Raw genomic sequence first — 19781 nt, 5'->3', positions numbered from 1 at the left:
GCCCCTTTCCAGTTCTACCCGAATCCAAAACTCTAGCACTAAACAGTTCATGTCAGCTCTGTCCAGAAACAAACTTCTAAGAGAACAAACACAATTCCCACTTTCCAGTCAGGGCTCAGGAGAGGTGGGCGGTGGAAGCTCTTCAAGCTAATTTCTGACAGCCTCTGCGAGTTTAGTCCGAGCAGTCCCCAAGGAGTCCCCCGTAGTCAAGGAAACCACTCCAGTTGCCGTTCCAGTCCAAATAAGGTATTTCCGGAACTAGAACGCAGAACCGAGGAATGCCCCGGAAGTACTTCCCTGCAGTAGGAAGATGGCGGCGGTGCAGGTTGTGGGCGCGTTCCCCTGCGGGCCGCCGCGGGAGACACCCCCGGAGCAGGACAATGGTTTCCGCCGCTTGTCCGCCAGGCTCTGCGCCCTGCGCCCGGATGACAGCAGCTCCGCCCGCACCGAGATCCACCTGCTCTTCGACCAACTCATCTCGGAGAACTACAGCGAGGGCGGCGGCGTGGCCCCGCAGGTAGGCGGTGCGCCCGAGCGAGGATAGATGCCGCGCCTGCTGGCCCCCGCCCCGGCCCCACCTGTTCGGGGACCCTCTGGGCGCTTCCCACCCGTGACTAGTTCCAGGCTGGCTTGCTCCCTACGACCGCAGCGCATCCTCTGCCCCCTTCATTCGGAACGCCCTGCGGTGCTTGGCAAACACATCTTTCAAAACTCAACTTAACCACTTGTGCTCTATCCAGTAACACCTGGGATGTCATCGCTGCTGCTGCTTTCCTGCCCCCGGCTCCACTTCCCCTCTGGACATCCAAAACTCTTTGTAGGCAAAATTCCTTGTTAGGTTGCTGAGTACAGGGTGCATGGGCAACGTACTGCGCTGGACCGTGCACCCCTGCCTTGTATATTTTGTCATTTTTCACTAAGGAAAATACTGAAGCTCATAAAGATGCAACATCACAGTACTGGCAAATAGCAGAGCAAGAACTGGAGCCCAAGGCTGCCCCAAGGCCCCAGTATTTCGGTTCTTCCGCACTGAATCCTCGTTAGAACTTCTTTTCACCCTCTTTTTCACATACATTGGCCTTGAGTACCACCTACTGAATCCCTGAACTCTTGAGCCAGGCGTAGCATGGCCTTGTTTTGCTTCCAGGTATCTTAAACTTGACTGTCCTAAAGATGGATGCATTAACTCTACACACATTCCCACCCCCAGTGCATTGCACACCCCCCCCCCCCCAATATGCAGAATTCACCAGTTCAGGTAAAACACTGTCTTCCCCCTTTCCTTCATCCAGGTCCTATCCAATCGTCTTCAGACTCTGTCTCAAACATACTTCTCAGCCCTCCACTTCCTCTCTAGTCCCGTGGCCAGTGCCTTAGGCCCTCAGGCAAGGTGACTCTTGCCTGGACTACTCCACTGGTCTCGAACCGACCTCCTCCTCCAGTCCAGCTCTGCTCCAAACCATTCTTTGTTCTGCTGCCAGAGTGGTCTTTTCTTTGGTTAAAAAAAAAAAGTCTGATTATAAAAGTAAAAACATTTATCTCTCCCCATTGCAGAGTGTGAGCATCACTTTTCTTGTCCCTCTTGGCTGTGTTTAGGGACTTCCTCACTTGGATAATAGGCGTCCTGCCTTTTCTTTGTCTTCTTTCTTTTTTGGTAGGATGTCAGCGCTCTTCTCGTGCAAGCTTGCCGACTGGTGCCTCTGAATCAGAATCATCTCGTCAGCAAAGTGTCTCAGCTCATCCACCATTTACTTAACAGACTGCAGGTAATTGTGTCTGTGACGTCAGAATTCAGATCAGGAACTTTCTGAGAATAAGTCATGTCTTTGAAAGACTATATCTGTGGTAGATAGGATAGGCTGGTCTTAAGAAGCTGTGGGAAAAGCAAATGCCTTACCAAGAATGTTACTAAAACAAATATAGCAGGCAAAAAAATAAATAAAAATTCCATACAGTTCTAGACATTTGTCTGTTTAAGTACTGCTGTTTGGGTCAATCCACCAATCCCCAATCCCCTCTGCCCCAGTCTTCGATTTTTTCAAGGTGTATCTTAGAATAAATTGGAATGATTCCTTATCTCTTTTCCATCCATATTTTCTCCTTTCCCCAAGCTAGGGAAAATAGGACAGGGGGACACCCAGACAAACCTCAGTTATTTATATCAAAGTCTGTAACTTGGGTCCCCTTTCTCTAGATCCTTTTCCGGTTTCCTAAATAAATCAGACGTCTTTTTCGGAACAGATCAGAAGTTAAGACTGTTCCCACTGGAGATACCACTTGAGTACACGAGGGTAGTTAAAGGTGCAAAGTGCATCAACTTGTGTTACGTCAACTAGGATGCTTTTAGCTGCAAGAAGCAAAAAAGCCAACCAGTATAGTTAGATGCTAAAAAGAAAGAGACAAAAATGTGCCACATCATAGTTCCCAGGGGGGCAGTTTCAGGGGCCGTTGAGAGTAAGGGACTTGCTGGCGTCCGTCCTCCCTGCCTCTGTCAGCGTGTGGGTTATCCTCAGCTGGCAACTCCTCCCTTCACCAGATGGCCGCCTCCATTCGAGACATCCTGTGCAGGAGAGAGAGCAGCAGCAGCAGCAGCAAGAGAACTGCTTGTTTAAGAGTGAGGAAACGTGCGTGTAAATTCTGTGGCAGACTCCTCTGGTATCTCTCGGGAGAGACCCTAGTCATACCAGATGCTTCAGAAAGTTCATGGGAAAATGAAACTCAAAGATAAGTTTATCTTGGTGCCAAAAAAAACACATGGAAATCCATGCATTCTTTTCATGGTACACACCGTGAGCTTTTTGAGTACTCCTTGTGTAAATACTTTTCTGAACTGGTCTCTGAGCAGGAGCATGGTATTACCATGAGTGGCTTAAACCAGTGGTTTCAGTGTTGGTGCACACCAGAATCAGCTGGAGCGTAGGGTTTCTCAGCCTCAGCACTGTCTTCACATTTTGACTTGGGTAATTCTTTGTTATGTGAGGCTGTCGTATGCCTTGTGGGATGTTTATGGCATCTTGGTCTCCACCCACTAGATGCCGTTAGCACCCCTCCAATTGTGACAAACTTGTCTACAGACGATACCAGATGTTCCTTGGGGAGCAAGGTTTCCCCTGGTTGAGAACCACTGTTTTAGACTAATTAGAGTTTACCTCTGGGTCTCAAGTGGAAGAGGTAGACACCCAAATGAAATCACTGCTCTGCCAACAAGGAAGGAAGGTGTGGATGCTGGTAAGTAACCAATGTGTGCTACATGAAATAAGGCTGATTTCAAGTTTAGAATTTTTCAAACTGATCTGGGGTGCTTGCTCGGTGTTTGCTATTCTTAGGTAGATGTTCATAACACTGGCAATTGGAAAAGTTCCTGCTCACCTGTGGTACTTACCACCCATAACCAACTTTCTTAGCATTTGATCAGTTTGTCTTAGCTGTCTGAATTGATACTTGGGTTGCCCTAATCTGTCCCCACAAGATTATCAAGTCTGTGAGGGCAAGGGTGTGCTGTCTCTTCAGGTTGTATTCCCCTATCATGGAAAGACATACCAGCTAGTTAGCAGATTTTTTTATTCACTGTCTATTTGTTGAGTGTTTACTATGACAAGGCAATTTTAACTAAGAAATTTCAGTGATCTGAACCTTAATTTGGTGTATTGAAAGCTGGCAACAAATTGTTGAAATCTTTACTTAGTATACAGTTGGTCTTCTGTATATAAAGTTAATTAAAAACGAATCTTAATGAAGAATGGGATAGGAGAGGGAGTAGGAAGTGGGACAGGAGTGGGAGTGGGAAGGCGGATATGGGAGGAAGAACCACTCTATTCCTAAAGCTGTACCTATGAAATTTGTATTCATTAAATAAAAGCTTTCTTTAAAAAGGTTAATGTGAAAACGTTTAAAAAAAAAAGAAAACTGGCAGTGTCTGTTTAGGTCAAGGAAGGGTTACAAGGACTTTGCTTCGTTCTACTTCAAGTGATGGGGGCCGGAGGTGAAGAAGTGAGCAGGCCCCTGGAGCCGGGAGAAGGCCTCTGTCTTGACCAGGCTTTGAAAGCCCTCTAGGGCTGATCTTTTTGACACAAAAAAGACTCATACACAGTCTTACTCAGTCTGATTCAGATTCCTCTACATAGGTGTCAGAGGGTAAAAAATGCTTTTCAAAGGTGAGCTCATGTACCATGTTTTATGCTCTTGGTAGGTCATTGTTGACGAGCAGAACCTGGACTTCCTCTTGGCGTACACTATCTCGGCCATTCAGCAGTGCAGTGCCTGGACACACATGGAAATTCTCCAAGCCCTCGCAGCTCTCGTTTACTGCAATGGTTCCAAATGTCAGAAGGTGGTTTAAGCTGTATTTGAAAAATTGTGTTTTCATCTGTTTTAAAGCTGGAGCAACAGAGAGATTTTTCAAACCAGGTGGGGTTGGGCCACACAAATCCAGGAATCTGGAATTCCGTCAGCATCTCTCGGGTGCGTTTCAAGGACCTGAGCAATTGAGCCAGCATCTGCCTCCCAGTATGCATTGGCAGGAAGCTGGAGCGGAAGTGGAATAGCCAGGGCTCGAACCAGCATTCAGATATGGGATGCAGGCATCCCAAGTGGTAGCTTAATTGCTCTGCCATAATACCCGCCCCTGTCTCCTTTAAAGGCCAGGAGCACAGGCACTGGAGCAGTAGTCACGTTTCCCTCCTGGCACTTCCGAGGTGTGGAACCCTGGACAACCCTTACTCAGCTGCTCTCAGCCTTGTTTCCTCTGTGTAAAGCAGTCGTTCTGAGGAGGGGGTGTGATGGATGATACTTGGGAAGTGCTCGGCTAGGCTGGGAGTGCTGATCCTTGCTGTTGTTTTGGCATATTTTCACATCCTCATCTGCACGATTTGCCTAACAGCTAGTCTTTAGGTACTTAACTGCCATGTTGTTAAAAAAAGGAAATCTGTCTAAAGAATAACTTTTTTTTCCTAGAAGATTCTCTCAGACCAACACTGACTATTACTTGGTTTTTAGTACCTTCCAGACTTGCTAGGCAAGACCGGGCTCTTGATGAAGCTGAGTGACTTGACTCAGTCTGATCTTGAAGTCAGGAGGGCTGCGGTGCACTGCATGGCAAACTTATGTCTCAGGTATGTGGGTCAGTCGGGTCTCCTAGTGGTGATGACTTAGGACCTCTCAGGCTCTTTGAGCCTGGTTCCATCTATCTGAAGCTAGAGGCAACTTAGAAAAATAACCTACTTGTACTTCCCATGTACTTTGCTAAAAAGGTCATCTTATATATATATATTTTTATTTTAATATTGCATGTGAAGATAGGTTATAAAGAAATGAAGGGGGGCCGGCGCCGTGGCTATATAGGCTAATCCTCCACCTTGCGGCGCCGGCACACCGGGTTCTAGTCCCGGTCAGGGCGCCGGATTCTGTCCCGGTTGCCCCTCTTCCAGGCCAGCTCTCTGCTATGGCCAGGGAGTGCAGTGGAGGATGGCCCAGGTGCTTGGGCCCTGCACCCCATGGGAGACCAGGAAAAAGCACCTGGATCCTGGCTCCTGCCATCGGATCAGCGCGGTGCGCCGGCTGCAGCGGCGGCCATTGGAGGGTGAACCAACGGCAAAGGAAGACCTTTCTCTCTCTGTCTCTCTCTCTCACTGTCCACTCTGCCTGTCAAAAAAAAAAAAAAAAAAAAAAAAAAGAAATGAAGGGGAAAATGGGCAACTAGGATTATATCTCTAAAATAGGATAAAAGCAATACATGGGCAATGTGTGAAAGTTTTGTTTTCTGTTGATGTAAACTATAGCCATATTAACTTTTGGAAGGATATATTCATCTATATCTGATGAGACTTAGCTGTCAAGGCCAGTTTCTTCTTCTTCTTCTTTTTTAAAGATTTATTTGAAAGAGTTATACAGAGAGAGAAGGAGGCAGAGAGAGAGAGAGAGAGAGAGAGAGTGTCTTTCATCTGCTGGTTCACTCCCCAGTTGGCCGCAATGGCCGGAGCCACGCCTATCCAAAGCCAGGAGCCAGGAGCTTCCTCCGGGTCTTCCCACGAGGGTATAGGGGCCCAAGCACTTGGGCCATCTTCTACTGCTTTCCCAGGCCATAGCAGAGAGCTGGATCGGAAGTGGAGCAGCCAGGTCTCGAACCGGCACCCATATGGGATGTTGGCACTGCAGGCGGAGGCTTTACCCACTACACCACAGTGCTGGCCTCAAGTTTCTTCTTTTAAAAAAATGGAACCAATCCCAGCTACAAGCTCTCGATTCATGCAATATGTAGGAGAAAACAAGCAGCACAAAGTTTTTGTTGTTAAAGATTTTCTTTATTTATTTGAAAGGCAAAGTGACAGAGAGAGGGAAACACGAGATCTTCCATCCACTGATTCACTCTCCAAATGGCCGCAACCAGAGGATAGGTCAGGCCAAAGCCAAGATCCTGGAACTCCATCTGGGTCTCCCATGTGGGTGGCAGGAGCCCAGGACTTTGGCCATCTTCTGCTGCTTTCCCAGGTTCATTAGCAAGGAGCTGGACAGGAAGAACAGCCGGGATTCAGATGGGTACTCCGATACGGGATGTCAGCATTGCAGGCAGCTGCTGATCCCACTGTGCCGCAATGCGTGCCCCAGCAGCACAAACTTGAACTTGTCTCTACCTAGCACAGTGTTGTCCAGTGCTTGGGTTCAGCTATGTGATTCTAACATGAGTGAATCTGTCTGCATTGTTTCCCTGTTAGAATTGAAAAAAAGATTTCTTTCCTCCATACTTCTTCCATGCAAACTTCTGTGACTGTATTGTATAGAAACTGTCCTTCCTTCTTCACATTCACTCCAACCTGGTACATGGCCCACAGCAATAACTAAGTAACCAGTTTTCCATAGTATGCTTGTATTTGAGGGTACCTTCCATCTCTGCTTATGTTACTGCTGTTTTAATTCTTAGTCTTTGGCGAGTGCCATTTGAAAGGAAGCGGTTTGAATTGTTTTCTCTGCATGTGTTTCAGCGTGCCAGGACAGCCGTACCTGGAGGAGCCCTACCAGAATATCTGCTTCCAGGCTTTCCTGACTACTTTACAATCTCCAAAGTTGCCCACTATGGATGATATAACATTTTGCATGGTAGGTGGGACTATCACTGATCTTGTGAATGTCACAAGTATGTGTAAAAGCAAGGGAGAACAGAGGCTGTTACCAAAGAGGTTTTTTTTTTTTTAAAGATTTATTTATTTATTTGAAAGGCAGAGTTGCAGAGAGGTAGAGGCAGAGAAAGAGAGAGAAGTCTTCCATCTGCTGGCTCACTCCCCAAATGGTCAAAACGATCGGAGCTGAGCCAATCCAAATCCAGACGCCTAGAGCTTCATCTGGGTCTCCCATGTGGGTACAGGGGCCTAAGGACTCCGGCCATCTTCTACTGCTTTCCCAGGCCATAGCAGAGAGCTGGATCGGAAGTGGAGTAGCCAGGACTCAAACCGGTGCCCATATAGGATAGTGGCACTGCAGACAGTGGCTTTACCTGCTATGCCACAGTGCTGGCTCCATACCAAAGAGTTTAATTTGGCTTCTATATTAGTTTTATCTAATGATACAAGCATAAATAGAATGTTCATAATCTAAAATGAAGGAAATCAAGGCTTTCTTTGGGGTTTAAATGACAAGAAACTTGTTTTAAAAAAAATTATTTACTTGGGGGGCTGGCGTTGTGGTATAACAGGTAAAGCTGCCACCTGCAGTGCCAGCATCCTGTATGGGCTCCAGTTCATATCCCAGTTGCTCTGCCTCCAATCCAGCTCCCTGCTAATGCTCCTGGAAAAGCAGCAGAAGGTGGCCCAAGTGTTTGGGCCCCTGCCACCCATGTGGGAGGCCTGGAAGAAGCTCCTGGCTCCTGGCTTCCAACCCGCCCCGCTCCGGCCATTGTGGCCATTTGGGGAGTGAACTAGTGTCTGGACGATCTCTCTACATATAAAACTCTGCCTTTCAAATAAATAAATTTAAAAAAAATACAAAAAAATTATTTATTTGAGACACAGAGAAACACACACACACAGAGACTGAGAGAGAGAACATACTCCCATCCATCGGTTTACTCCTTAGATGCCCACATCAGCTGCAGCTGGGCTGGGCTGAAGCTGGGAGCCGGAAATTCAGACTGGATCTCAGTATGGGTGGCAGGAATCCAACTGCTTGAGTCACTGCTGCTGCCTCCCAGGGTCTGCTTAGGAAGCTGGAGTCAGAAGCCAGAGGTGGGTATCAGACCCAGGCCCTGCAGTATGCGATGCAGCTGTCTTAACCCTAAGTCAGATGCCCACTCCCAAACAAGAAACTTTGTTTTGTCTTTTTTTTTTTTTTTTTTTTTTTTTTGACAGGCAGAGTGGACAGTGAGAGAGAGAGACAAAGAGAAAGGTCCTCCTTTTGCCGTTGGTTCACCCTCCAATGGCCACCACGGCTGGCGCGCTGCAGCTGGTGCAGTGCGCTGATCTAAAGGCAGGAGCCAGGTGCTTCTCCTGGTCTCCCATGGGGTGCAGAGCCCAAGCACTTGGGCCATCCTCCACTGTACTCCCGGGCCACAGCAGAGAGCTGGACTGGAAGAGGGGCAACCGGGACAGAATCTGGTGCCCCGACCGGGACTAGAACCCTGTGTGCCGGCGCCACAAGGTGGAGGATTAGCCTATTGAGCCACGGCACCGGCCCTTTGTTTTGTCTTGTTTTGTTTTTACTTTGGGATTCTAGATTTTAAAGGCAGCTCTCTTTATCTTTTCCCCCTTGAATATAAAAGCAATACAGTTTCAAGCTAATAAGTATTGTTTAGGTGAAAGAGAAGAAAGTAGATTTTAGTAATATCAGCAGTATTTTATTACTTTAGGGAAAATCTGATGTAGATATGACAACTTGTTAACATGTTTTTAAAAAATATTTATTTATTTGAAAAGCAGAGTGACAGAAAAAGAGATCGTCCATTCACTGGTTCACTCCCCAAATGGCCATAACGCTGGGGCTGGCCAGGCTGAAGCCAGGAGCTGGGAACTCCATCAGAGTGTCCCACGTGGTGACGGGGGCCCAAGTAGTAGAACTGTCTTCTGCTGCCTCCCCAGGCGCAACAGCAGGAGCTAGGACAGAAGCAGAGCAACCAGAAGTTGAGCTGGCACTCTAATGGGAGATGCCAGCTTTGCAGGCAGCAGCTTAACCCACTGCACACAATGCCAGCCCCAAGATTAGCTTCTTATATTGTCATTGTCACAATTAAAACTGATGGAAATTGAACTTTTTTCTATTTTTCCCCTATTTCAAGCAAGACTACATTTTATATCCTCTCTTGTGGCTTGGTCTGTAAGGGTAGTCTTAGACATGAGGTTACTGAGTCCCGAATTCAGTCTTGGTCAGGACTGTCCTCAGGAAGCCATGCTTCTATCACTGATCATCGGCTCCCACACACAGCCCTTTGTCAAGGTTTTTTTCCTGTCATCTGAAGGCTTTTCCGAAGTGCTGCTAAAAAGGTGATCCCCAGACAACCAAACTTTTCTGCCTCTTCTTTCTAGTTGTTACAAAATGCATTAAAAGGTATACAGTTACTTCTCAATGGTGGGAAGATGAAACTGACACAGACTGAGGAACTTGGAGCTCTTCTGGCTGTGCTAAAGGTAAGGCAAGTCCGCATGTGATCCGTGTTCTTCCTGGTTAAACCCCAGACATGAGGACTGCTGCTCATCATCATTAAAAGTGCTTGTATGTACTTAAAGAGGGCAGAATAAAGTGTTCATAATCAAGCATACTAAAAAAAAATTAGGCACAGAAAGCAATAAACCTCAGTTTTAATACATTATCAAAATAGGAAGAGTACCCATGAATCTTAGGAAGGAATGAGACTAATCTGTGGATAGTCTGCTTACAAATGATCTTGAACCTGCTGTTTGTTCTTAAAGAAGAGCTTCCCTTTCTCTCTTCTGTGTGGTAGGCTGGTGGATCAAGAAGTGTTAGCAGGCTGCCATTGCCACCTGCCCCACAGTGGGACAATCAGGTCCACTTCTCTGAGGACCCAAGTGTTTTTAGTTCAGCCAGGAAGGAGGAAGAAGCTTCGTACTGTCTTTAGGTCACTGCTGTGTGTGATGGTCAAGACCAAAATTTTCCTTCTTGTCCTGTTTTTCCTACTCCCAAATCAAGTAGAGAGATAAACAGATATGCAGAGATGGAGATGGGTAACTAAGTGAAAATGACAAATTGTTAAAAACCAAAAAAAGAAAACCCTAGGTAGATACAATAATAGGATTAGAAATGGTCAGATAAATTTTATAGATAAAAATAATGAATAAACTAAAACCAAACAAAACATCTGATCTGGCCAAACGATATGCACCTGGAGGCAAGGTGGAATTAAGCTCTCCTTTAATCCCTAAACAAACCTTTAAACCATTTTTATTTCCTTAATAGATTGTTAAGCATTAATCTGTGTTCTGATTCTGTTTTATGACTTACTATGTTTTGTGTTTGTATCTCCTTGCTCATCATCGTCAGAAATCCATGTTCCATGGACTGCCTGGGCTGAGCATCGAGATGCCCACCGTGTTGTACCCAACTCCACTTCCCCAGTATGACGGACGGCCACCTGTCCAGCCACAGCAACCGGAATCCAGTGCCTCCCGACCAACTGCAGTACGTTTATGTCTATTTAGATTGTGGTTTTGGATTGTTTAAATAGCTTGCCATGTGTTTCCTTCCTTCCTTCCTTCCTTTTATTTTTTCTTTTCTCTTTTCATTTTTTTTTCTTTTGTTAAAGATTTGTTTTATTTATTTGAAAGACCGAGTTACAGAGAGAGGCAGAGACAGAGCGAGCGATCTGCTTATTCACTCCTCAAATGGCTGCAGTGGCCAATATGGAGCCAGGAGCCAGGAGCTTCTGCTGGGCCTCCCACACGGGTGCAGGGGCCCAGACACTTGGGCCATCTCCTACTGCCTTCTCAGGCGCATAAGCAGGGAGCCGCAGGCCTGGCCTTTAACCTGCTGCGCCACAACACTGGCCCTGCCATATGTTCTCTGTGATTTGCATCATTACTGCCCCCAAAGGCCACCTTGAATTTAGTTTCAATTGGGTTCCTACTTACTTAATCTAGATTCATCAGACTGCTGAAAATACCAGTTAGGGAATCTTTTACTTGTAAAGTTCTGGGCAGGGAACAGCTTTGAAGATGAGCATTCATTTTATACACAAAGCCAAGCGTCGTCATCCCCCAAATGCTCAAGACCAGAAGTCAATAAACATTATCTGTAAAAGGCTAGCTAGGGGCCGGTGCTGCGGCTCACTAGGCTAATCCTCCGCCTTGCGGCGCCGGCACACCGGGTTCTAGTCCCGGTCGGGGCGCCGGATTCTGTCCCGGTTGCCCCTCTTCCAGGCCAGCTCTCTGCTGTGGCCAGGGAGTGCAGTGGAGGATGGCCCAAGTGCTTGGGCCCTGCACCCCATGGGAGACCAGGAGAAGTACCTGGCTCCTGCCTTCAGATCAGCACGGTGCGCCGGCCGCAGCACGCCGGCCGCGGCGGCCATTGGAGGGTGAACCAACGGCAAAGGAAGACCTTTCTCTCTCTCTCTCTCACTGTCCACTCTGCCTGTCAGAAAAAAAAAAAAAAAAAAAAAAAAAAGGCTAGCTAGGAGATAGTGTAGGTCTCTCACAACTACCAGCTCTGTAGTTGCAGTGCAAAGCAGCTGTCGGCACCGTGCAAATGAATGGGCATGGCTGTGGTCCAGAAAATCTATTTACAGAAGCTAAATTCGTCCTCTGGACCGTAGTCTGCCTCTGTGGACTGTTGGCAGTGCACTGGCTGGTCAGATCACTGTCTCCCAGCTGAACATACACCAGATCTCCCAGGCTTTCCACATAGCTGCTGGCTCCCTCATGCTTCAGTTGGAGAGTTGAGCAAACAGATAGATGGCTCAGGTTTCATTTTTAAGATTTATTTCATTTATTTGAAAGGTAGAGAGAGAGAGATCTTCCATCTGCTGGTTCACTTCTCAAATGGCTTTGGTGGCCAGAACTGGGCCAGGCCTAACCCAGAAGCCTGGAACTCCATTTGAGTCTCCCACATGGGTAGCAAGGACCCAAACACTACTGCCATCCTCTACTGCTTTCCCAGGTGCATTAGCAGGGAGCTGCATCCGAAGCAGAGCAGCTGGGAAGCAGAGCCACTAGGACTTGAACCAGCCCTGCAGTATGGGATGCCAGCATTGTAGCCAGCCCTGGGTCAGGTTTTACATCCAGCAATGTAGTACCTGCTAAAAAAATGCTCATCATTAGAAATTCTTTCACTGATTGACTTATTCAGTGGTTACCGAACATCTTTTACAATCCAGGTGTTGTGCTCAGCATTAAAGATAGACTCTAGTCGTTCCTGGAAGTCTGGGGGAGAAGGCAGAGATGGATAAATAAACCATAAGCGTGCAGTGTTAGGATTTTTTCACCTGAATAATCACAGGGTCGAAGGGGAAGAGGCAGGCAGGCATTTGGTCTAACAGGTAAGATGCTAGTTCAGCTTCCTACTAATGCAAGCCTTGGAAGGCAGCAGTGACGGCTCAAGTAATTGAGTCCCTGCCACCCACATGGGAGACCTGGACTGAGTTCCTAGCTTCAACCCTGGTATAGAGCTGTGGTAGGGACTTTGTGAGTGAACCAGCAGAGGGGAGCACACGTTCTCCCTCTCTTACCCTCTCTTACTCTTTGTCTCTCTCTCTCTCGCTCTCTCTGACACACACACACTTTCTCACTCTGTCACACACTGTCTCCCTCACATGTACTCTTTGTCTGCTCTTTCTGATAGCTGTCTCTATCTCTCTGGCTGGCTGGCTGCCTCTGAAATAAATACATTAAAAAAATTTTTAAAGCCACTGCCTGAAAGACCTAAAGAATATGCACAGGGTTCTCTGGGAGCATGTTCAGGTGCCTGATCCAAGTGGAGGAGTGGGAGAAGGCTTTTTAGTCATAGCTAAACTGGAACCCCAGAGTGAACAGCAGCACCGAGAGGAGGGAGGTGTTGTATTCTGAGGAAAGTTGGCTGAACCAGAGAATGAGAACGCATGTAGCCCAGCTGATAACTAGTAGGGCTAAGTAGCGAGGATGGGTGGGGCAGGTGTGTATGGAGGCCAGGTCAGAAGGATCTTGTATGGTATGCTAAGGAGTTTTTATCTCATGGGTGATGGGGATTCCTTGAAAGATCTGATCTGAGTGTAGTATCAGCAGAGCCCCTCCCACTGAGTAGGAATCTTGAGACCAAAAAATGAGGAAGGCAGCTCCATATAAGAATAAATGAGTTTATTAGGGGACTCACCCGCGGGATTCCAGGTCAGGGTCGGGGCAGCCCTGGTGGGGCTACAGCAAGCTCTAGTCCACTCCTGCTGTGCAGAAGAGTGGCAGAGGGGAGGGTTGTGCTTTCGTGGCTCCCAGGGAGCTGGGGGCCGGAACTTGTGTCACGGCATCCCTTTAGGGACCCCTCAGGCATCTTCCTGGGCTGTCTCACCTGAGCAGGAAAGCGATTTAGCATTTAAACTATGGCTGCAGAGTGGCCCCCGGGAGACTGACAGGTGGTCAGCTCCCTCTGAGAGTGAGCCAGACTCAGGGCGGCCTCACTCTGGATCGCTGTTGCACAGGTAGCAAGTAAGAGGGTGAACCTGCATCCACGTGAATAATTCAAGGTAGAAGTGAGGGGGATTTTTCTGCAAGGCCAGGGACTCTGAGAACTCAGAGGAAGGCACATAGTCCAGTGACACAGAGACGCCACAAAAGGGAAGAAAGAGAAAAGAAGGAAACCAGCTTCAACCTAGTATCTGCTTCTGCTTAGCCCCAAGGCCCTAAACACGCAGCACGTGTGCTTTGTGATGCATCGCCATCTCTCCTTTGCACGCATCTTCAGTAGGACTGGCCGGTGTCTTCCCTGGGAGGACTGAGAAAATGGGCACTCAAGTCATTTCCTATGGGCTTTACATTTCTCTCGTGGAATCCCAATTGAAAAGGCCGAATACTATCACAGGCAGTGTGCAAGGTGGGTGGTCTTGGCCTCATGCTTACAGAAGAGGAAGGTCAGGCTCAGAGAGGCTGTATGATTTCCCCAGAATCACAGAGGTGGAGTTTAAACCCAGGCCCCTTTCTGCTCTATCCTGTGTGTTTCATTGCCTTATTTCCTGCTGTGCAGTAGGGTGTCCTAACACTGTGCCTGACACAGGGTATGAAGTAATTCCTTTACTCCTCTTCCTCTTCTTCACACTACATTTTGGGAATGACTTAGCTGCATTCAAATGAGGAAGTACCAGTGATTCAGTATTTTTCTGTTTTTCATTTATTTACATATTTATTGGTTATTCAAGAGACAGAGAGAGAGAGCTCTCATCCGTTGGTTCAGTCCACAGGGTTGGGCCAGGCTGGAGTTGGGAGCTGGGGATTCAGTCTAGTCTCCCACACGGGTGTCAGGACCCAACTACTTGAGCCTTCACCAGCTGCTTCCTGGGAGGCACATTAGCAGGAAGCTGGAATTGGGGTCAGAGCCAGGACTCTGCCTAGGCATCTGATAGGGGATGCGGGTGTCCCAACCAGTGTCTTAACCATTAGGTCAAATGCCAGCCCCCAAAAACTGTTTTGAAATCTCTTTCATACGTATGTCTTCATTTGCTTCTAAAATCAGAACAAAAAGAAAAAATTGAAGGTAAAACCAAGGAAGAACCAGCAAGGCGAGGAGGAGGAGGAAGAATCCGGCGGAGAATCAGAAGCGGCCGCAGTCACTGGCGTGGGCAGCATGAGCCTGCATGAAGGAAAAGCTGCACGTGCCTCCTCGCCGGGCGGCCCGAGGTTGCCGCTCGGTGGAGCTGGAGGTGGGGCTGCGGGAAAGGAACACGTCTCCTCGCCCTTCGGCTCCTCGGGTTGGAAGAGGGTCAGCAGCAGTGAGTCAGACTATTCGGATGCAGAAGGAGGCGTGCAGAGTAAAATGAGGTAGTAGTATTTTGTTATACTCCTGTACCTTGCATGTAAGTGAATCGCTTTGCTTAGAGCCCTGACTTGAGCATTCTCGTTGCAGTGGGCTTTGGCATTACTCTGGAGATGCTCTGCCCTCTTGATCTGCCTTTGCACGTGTTCTCCCTGGAATATTCTTTCCTTCACTTTTCCTATTTTTCTAATTTTTTTCCTTTTGTCTTGTTAACCACTGCTCATTTTCAGTAGCAGCTCAGAAGTCATGGTCTCTGGGACACCTTTCCTAACCCTTTGGGTTGGGTACCCTTGCTGGGAGACACTTTGCCTTCCCTCTGCCCCAGTATTGTTATTCATGTGTTAGAGTTCTCTCTCTCACTGTCCATTGCTGCCATGCATACATTTATCAAGGGCACAGGCATTGCTTATGTCTAACAGCCTCAGCATAACATTAGCCTGGCACGGGCCTGTGGTCATTGGTGGCTTGGAGGATGGATGGGGACTCTGTACTGTTACGCATCCAGCACTCATTTTCTTTTCTTTTTTTTTTAAGATGTATTTATTTATTTGAGAGGCAGAGTTACAGAGAGAGGGAGAGACAGAAAAGTCTTCCATCTGCTGGTTCACTCCCCAGATGGCCACAATGGGCAGAGCTAAGCTGATCCCAAGCCAGGAGCTTCTTCTGGGTTTCCTATGTGGGTGCAAGGGCCCAAGCACTTGGGCCATCTTCCACTGCTTTCCCAGGCCTTAGCAGAGAGCTGGATCGGAAGAGGAACAGCTAGGATTAGAACCAGCGCCCACATGGAGGTGTTGTAGGTGGAGGCTTAGCCCACTACACCACAGCGCCAGCGTCCTGGCACTATTTTTCTGACATCAGAGTGTTGCCTTCTCATTCTCTGGGTAGCTGTGCTTTTTTTGTGCTATAATATATTTTGATTATATTTTGGGAAAAAATTTTTTTTTGCTACCACATTAGCATTTTTAGGACTTATTCAGGATGTTACTTTCACTTGAATCATCTGCAATAAATAGCACTGCGTGTTTCCATGTTTTTTTTTTTTTTTTATTTTTTTATTTTTTTATTTATTTTTTTGACAGGCAGAGTGGACAGTGAGAGAGAGAGACAGAGAGAAAGGTCTTCCTTTGCCGTTGCTTCACCCTCCAATGGCCGCCGCGGCCGGCGTGCTGCGGCCGGCGCACCGCGCTGATCCGATGGCAGGAGCCAGGAGCCAGGTGCTTTTCCTGGTCTCCCATGGGGTGCAGGGCCCAAGCACCTGGGCCATCCTCCACCGCACTCCCTGGCCACAGCAGAGAGCTGGCCTGGAAGAGGGGCAACCGGGACAGAATCCGGCGCCCCGACCGGGACTAGAACCCGGTGTGCCGGCGCCGCTAGGCGGAGGATTAGCCTAGTGAGCCGCGGCGCCGGCCGTGTTTCCATGTTTTAAAAACTATTTTAAAAAACCTTCTTTTCCTCCTTCTCTTGACTTACGAAAGGTCTTACCAAGCCAAAGTTCGCCAAGGAGCATTAGCTTGTTTTCTTTCTACTGTAAAATCAATAGAAAAAAAAGTTCTGTACGGCTACTGGTCAGCCTTCATTCCGGACACACCTGAGCTCGGAAGCCCGCAGTCCGTGTCCCTGATGACTCTCACATTAAAAGACCCCTCCCCAAAGGTAAGAGCATTTACAGCCCAAGTTTACCATAGGGAGGGGATTTCCCAAGTCTGAGCTCTCACCCGAGTACAGCTCTGACTCATGCTGACCCAGGGCCTGGCCAGGCAGGAGGATAGGAGCTGGGTTTCTGTGAGTAACCCATTGGAGGAGAGGAGGTCCTGGCCCGGGCCTTGTTCAGTGAAGCCTGAGCGCCCTGCACTGGAGCTTTGTTGTCCCCCTTCAGCACCAGGGAAGCAGCTGTGCTCCCTGCCTTGTGTGAAACGTTGGTTGTCCCGGCACTTGTAGCAGAAACAATCGGGGAGAGGTGACACACAACTTAGTGCACCATCATGGTACATAACGGTTATGAAGAATGCATCAGATGGAAAAATGCTCATAAGGTTTTGTGAAAGCACAGGATTTAGAATTGTATATACAGTCAAAGCCCAACAGTGGCTTTTTTTCTTTGAGCTTTTCCATATTTTCAAATCACATGTAGTAAACATTTACGTGTTTTTATGAGAAAAACTGATTCTTTTGCAAAGAAGAGAAAATGGTGGTAGTCATAAATAGCTGTAGCATGGTGTCCTATGGCTGATCAGATTTTTGTCTCTACTGATTTGTTAACTCCCTTCCAGAAGTTAGTCTTTAGCCAGGTAAGGAAAAGAGCCTGCTATTCCCTTTCTCATCAAGAAGATTAGACAGTCATGCTGAGTGCCGTCTGGGTGTCCCTAGGTAACCAGTTTCCCACTTGGTGTGAGTAGTTTCAGGCCAATAATGTATTACTCCTTTTCTGTTTTTAAGATTTTCCCTTAAATTGGAAGTTGTGGGGGAGCTAAGTGATCTACTTGGAATACCCTTTGTTAATCTCCCCAAATAGCTAATTATTTTGTCAGAAAAAATTTCTACATGACCCTTCAAAAGTTTTTACAGGGTAAAGAAAACTAAATCACCTCAATTATACACAAAAAGTGTATTGTGGGTTGTATCAAAAACCCAATATCCTAAGTAGTTAAACCAGAAATTTTACAGATCAGCTGAATCGGCAGTAAACGAGAACCTGGGGGGAAATAGGGAATGAGTGGTGCAAAGTCACTCAGTCATGGAGCCGTTGCAGGCACAGAGAGGAAGATGGTATAAAGATGCAGAGACATGGATTTGAAGACCCCCAAGCCGGGGCAGCTGCCAGCAGTGGCCACGGAGATGTTGGTATGGAGCAGCAGCTGCCCAGCCAAGGAGATGTGGGCCGCGAGGGTTTCAGACGTGCGCGTAGGGGGTATGAGGGCCTATCTGATGGAAAGGAACTAAATCATTTCATGATACTACATCTTTGTATTTTAAAAATGTTTAAATTTGACTTGAAGTACCATGAGAAATTTTATTTTGAAGAATGGTCTTGTCATCCTCTTTGATTTGGGTGCCTTGTATTTTATTTTATTGTTATTAAGATTTATTTATTTATTTGAGAGTCAGACTTACAGAAGGGAGGAGGGGGAGACAGAGAGAAATCTTCCATCCACTTGTTTACTCCCCAGATGGCCACATTGGCTGGAGCTGGACCAGTCCGAACCCAGGAGCCAGGAGCTTCTTGGTCTCCTTTGTGGGTGCAGGGAGTTGGATTGGAATTGGAGCAGCCAGGACTTGGACGGGCGCCCATATGGGATGCTGACAGTGCAGGCGGCAGCTTTACCTGCTATGCCACAGTGCTGGCCCCTGGGTGCCTTTTAGGTATATTCTTGCTACTTAACTTTGGTTAATGCAAAAAATATGATGAGAAAAGAAACATACAGAACTTCCTTCTGGAAATATCCTAGATCCAGTGCAAAAGTCTAATAATGAAAGTCTGGAGAAATGAACAAACGAGTCTTCCTTTGAAAATAGGATAAAAAATAAATGACTAAAATTACTCAGTTTAGTGTTAATGATTATGTGCAAAAGATTTTTTTTAACTAGATGTTAGTATGGAAATACTGTGATTAAATATTGTGAATAAATTGTTCACAGCAAGGCTTGGAGCATGCCTCTGCCAACTGTCCATCATGTAATTAATTGTGCACCAAGACATATGCTAGAAGAGAGGATTGAAGTAAATTGATGTCACTGAGGGAGACTTTGATAAAAGACTTCTAGATTTATGTGGAAAAATTAAAAGCACCAGTTTAGGCCTGCTGTTGTGGCGCATTCGGTTAAGCTGCTACTTGCAATGCTGACATCTGATATCAGAGTGCCAGTTTAAGTCCCAGCTGCTCTGCTTCTGATCCAGCCTCCTGCTGTTGGGCCTGGGAAGGCAGTGAAAGATGGCGTTACAAGTACTTGTACCCCTGCCACCCATGTGGGAGACCAAGTAAAGTTGCTGGCTCCTAACCTCAGCTTGGCCCAGACCTGGCTGTTGCAGCCATTTGGGAAGTGAACCAGCAGATGGAAGATGTCTCTCTCTCCTTCTTTCTGCCTTCCAAATAAATAAATAAATATTTAAGGGTTTATTTATTTATTTGAAAGGCAGAGTTACGGAGAGGCAGAGGCAGAGGGATCCTCATCCTCTGATTCACTCCCCAGATGTCCACAACAGCTGGAGCTGGGCCAGTCTGAAGCCAGGAGCTTCTTCTGGGTCCCCCACATGGGTGCAGGGGCCCAAGGATTTGGGCCATCTTTCACTTTCCCAGGCCATAGCAGAGAGCTGGATCGGAAGTGGAGCAGCCAGGTCTTGAACCAGCACCCATATGGGATGTGGCACTGCAGATGGTGGCTTTACCCGCTACACCATAGCGACGGCCCCATTATTTTATTATTTTAAAATAAATAAAAGCTCCAGTTGATGAAGTTAGGTTAGAACAGCATTCCGGGTTGACCAGAAGTAATGAAAATGAGTAGCCATGTCTACAGGCCACGTGGCCATGGTCTCAGGTGTCCGTTATGCACGTAGAACTCCATGGCTGGCGTTTCTGTTAGCCAGCATTACACATGACGAGAGAGGTGGCGGCCCACGTACATGGGTCCTTGCCACGTGGGAGGCTTGATTGAGGTCTTGGCTCCTGGCTTCAGTTTGCCTAGCCCCTGCTGATGCAGCTGTTTACGGAGTGAACCAGTGGATGGGAGATTGCTCTATCTATTTGTCTGCCTCTCAAGTAAATTCAATTAAATAAATGAATAAAAACTTAACAGAAAACACAACATGACTAATTTAATAATTTCTTCCGTATTATTTCCCCATGTGTTATTAAGGC

The 19781-nt window shown here is 47.2% G+C and overlaps 1 protein-coding gene across 2 annotated transcripts in view; it reads left to right on the top strand.

Moving 5' to 3' along the window:
• Positions 1–251: 251 nt before the first annotated feature.
• HEATR6 (HEAT repeat containing 6) overlaps positions 252–19781 on the top strand; it is a 37774-nt gene continuing 18244 nt past the window's right edge. The window contains exons 1-9 of one of the 2 annotated variants that reach the window (XM_002719074.6): positions 252–517; positions 1659–1766; positions 4190–4330; positions 4996–5111; positions 6978–7092; positions 9507–9608; positions 10480–10617; positions 14626–14930; positions 16401–16578. In XM_002719074.6, coding sequence (XP_002719120.3) covers positions 311–517; positions 1659–1766; positions 4190–4330; positions 4996–5111; positions 6978–7092; positions 9507–9608; positions 10480–10617; positions 14626–14930; positions 16401–16578 — 1410 coding nt within the window. In that variant the 5' untranslated portion in view covers positions 252–310. The remainder of the gene's footprint in view (positions 518–1658; positions 1767–4189; positions 4331–4995; positions 5112–6977; positions 7093–9506; positions 9609–10479; positions 10618–14625; positions 14931–16400; positions 16579–19781) is intronic. The other variant, XM_089317381.1, reaches the window with a different exon arrangement.

The sequence above is a fragment of the Oryctolagus cuniculus genome, chromosome 17 (assembly GCF_051225735.1).
Source record: "Oryctolagus cuniculus isolate XC-2025 breed Fujian yellow rabbit chromosome 17, ASM5122573v1, whole genome shotgun sequence".
NCBI lineage: Eukaryota > Metazoa > Chordata > Mammalia > Lagomorpha > Leporidae > Oryctolagus > Oryctolagus cuniculus.
Note: the sequence above shows the minus strand (reverse complement) of the source record. Positions and strands in the feature narration are given on the sequence as shown.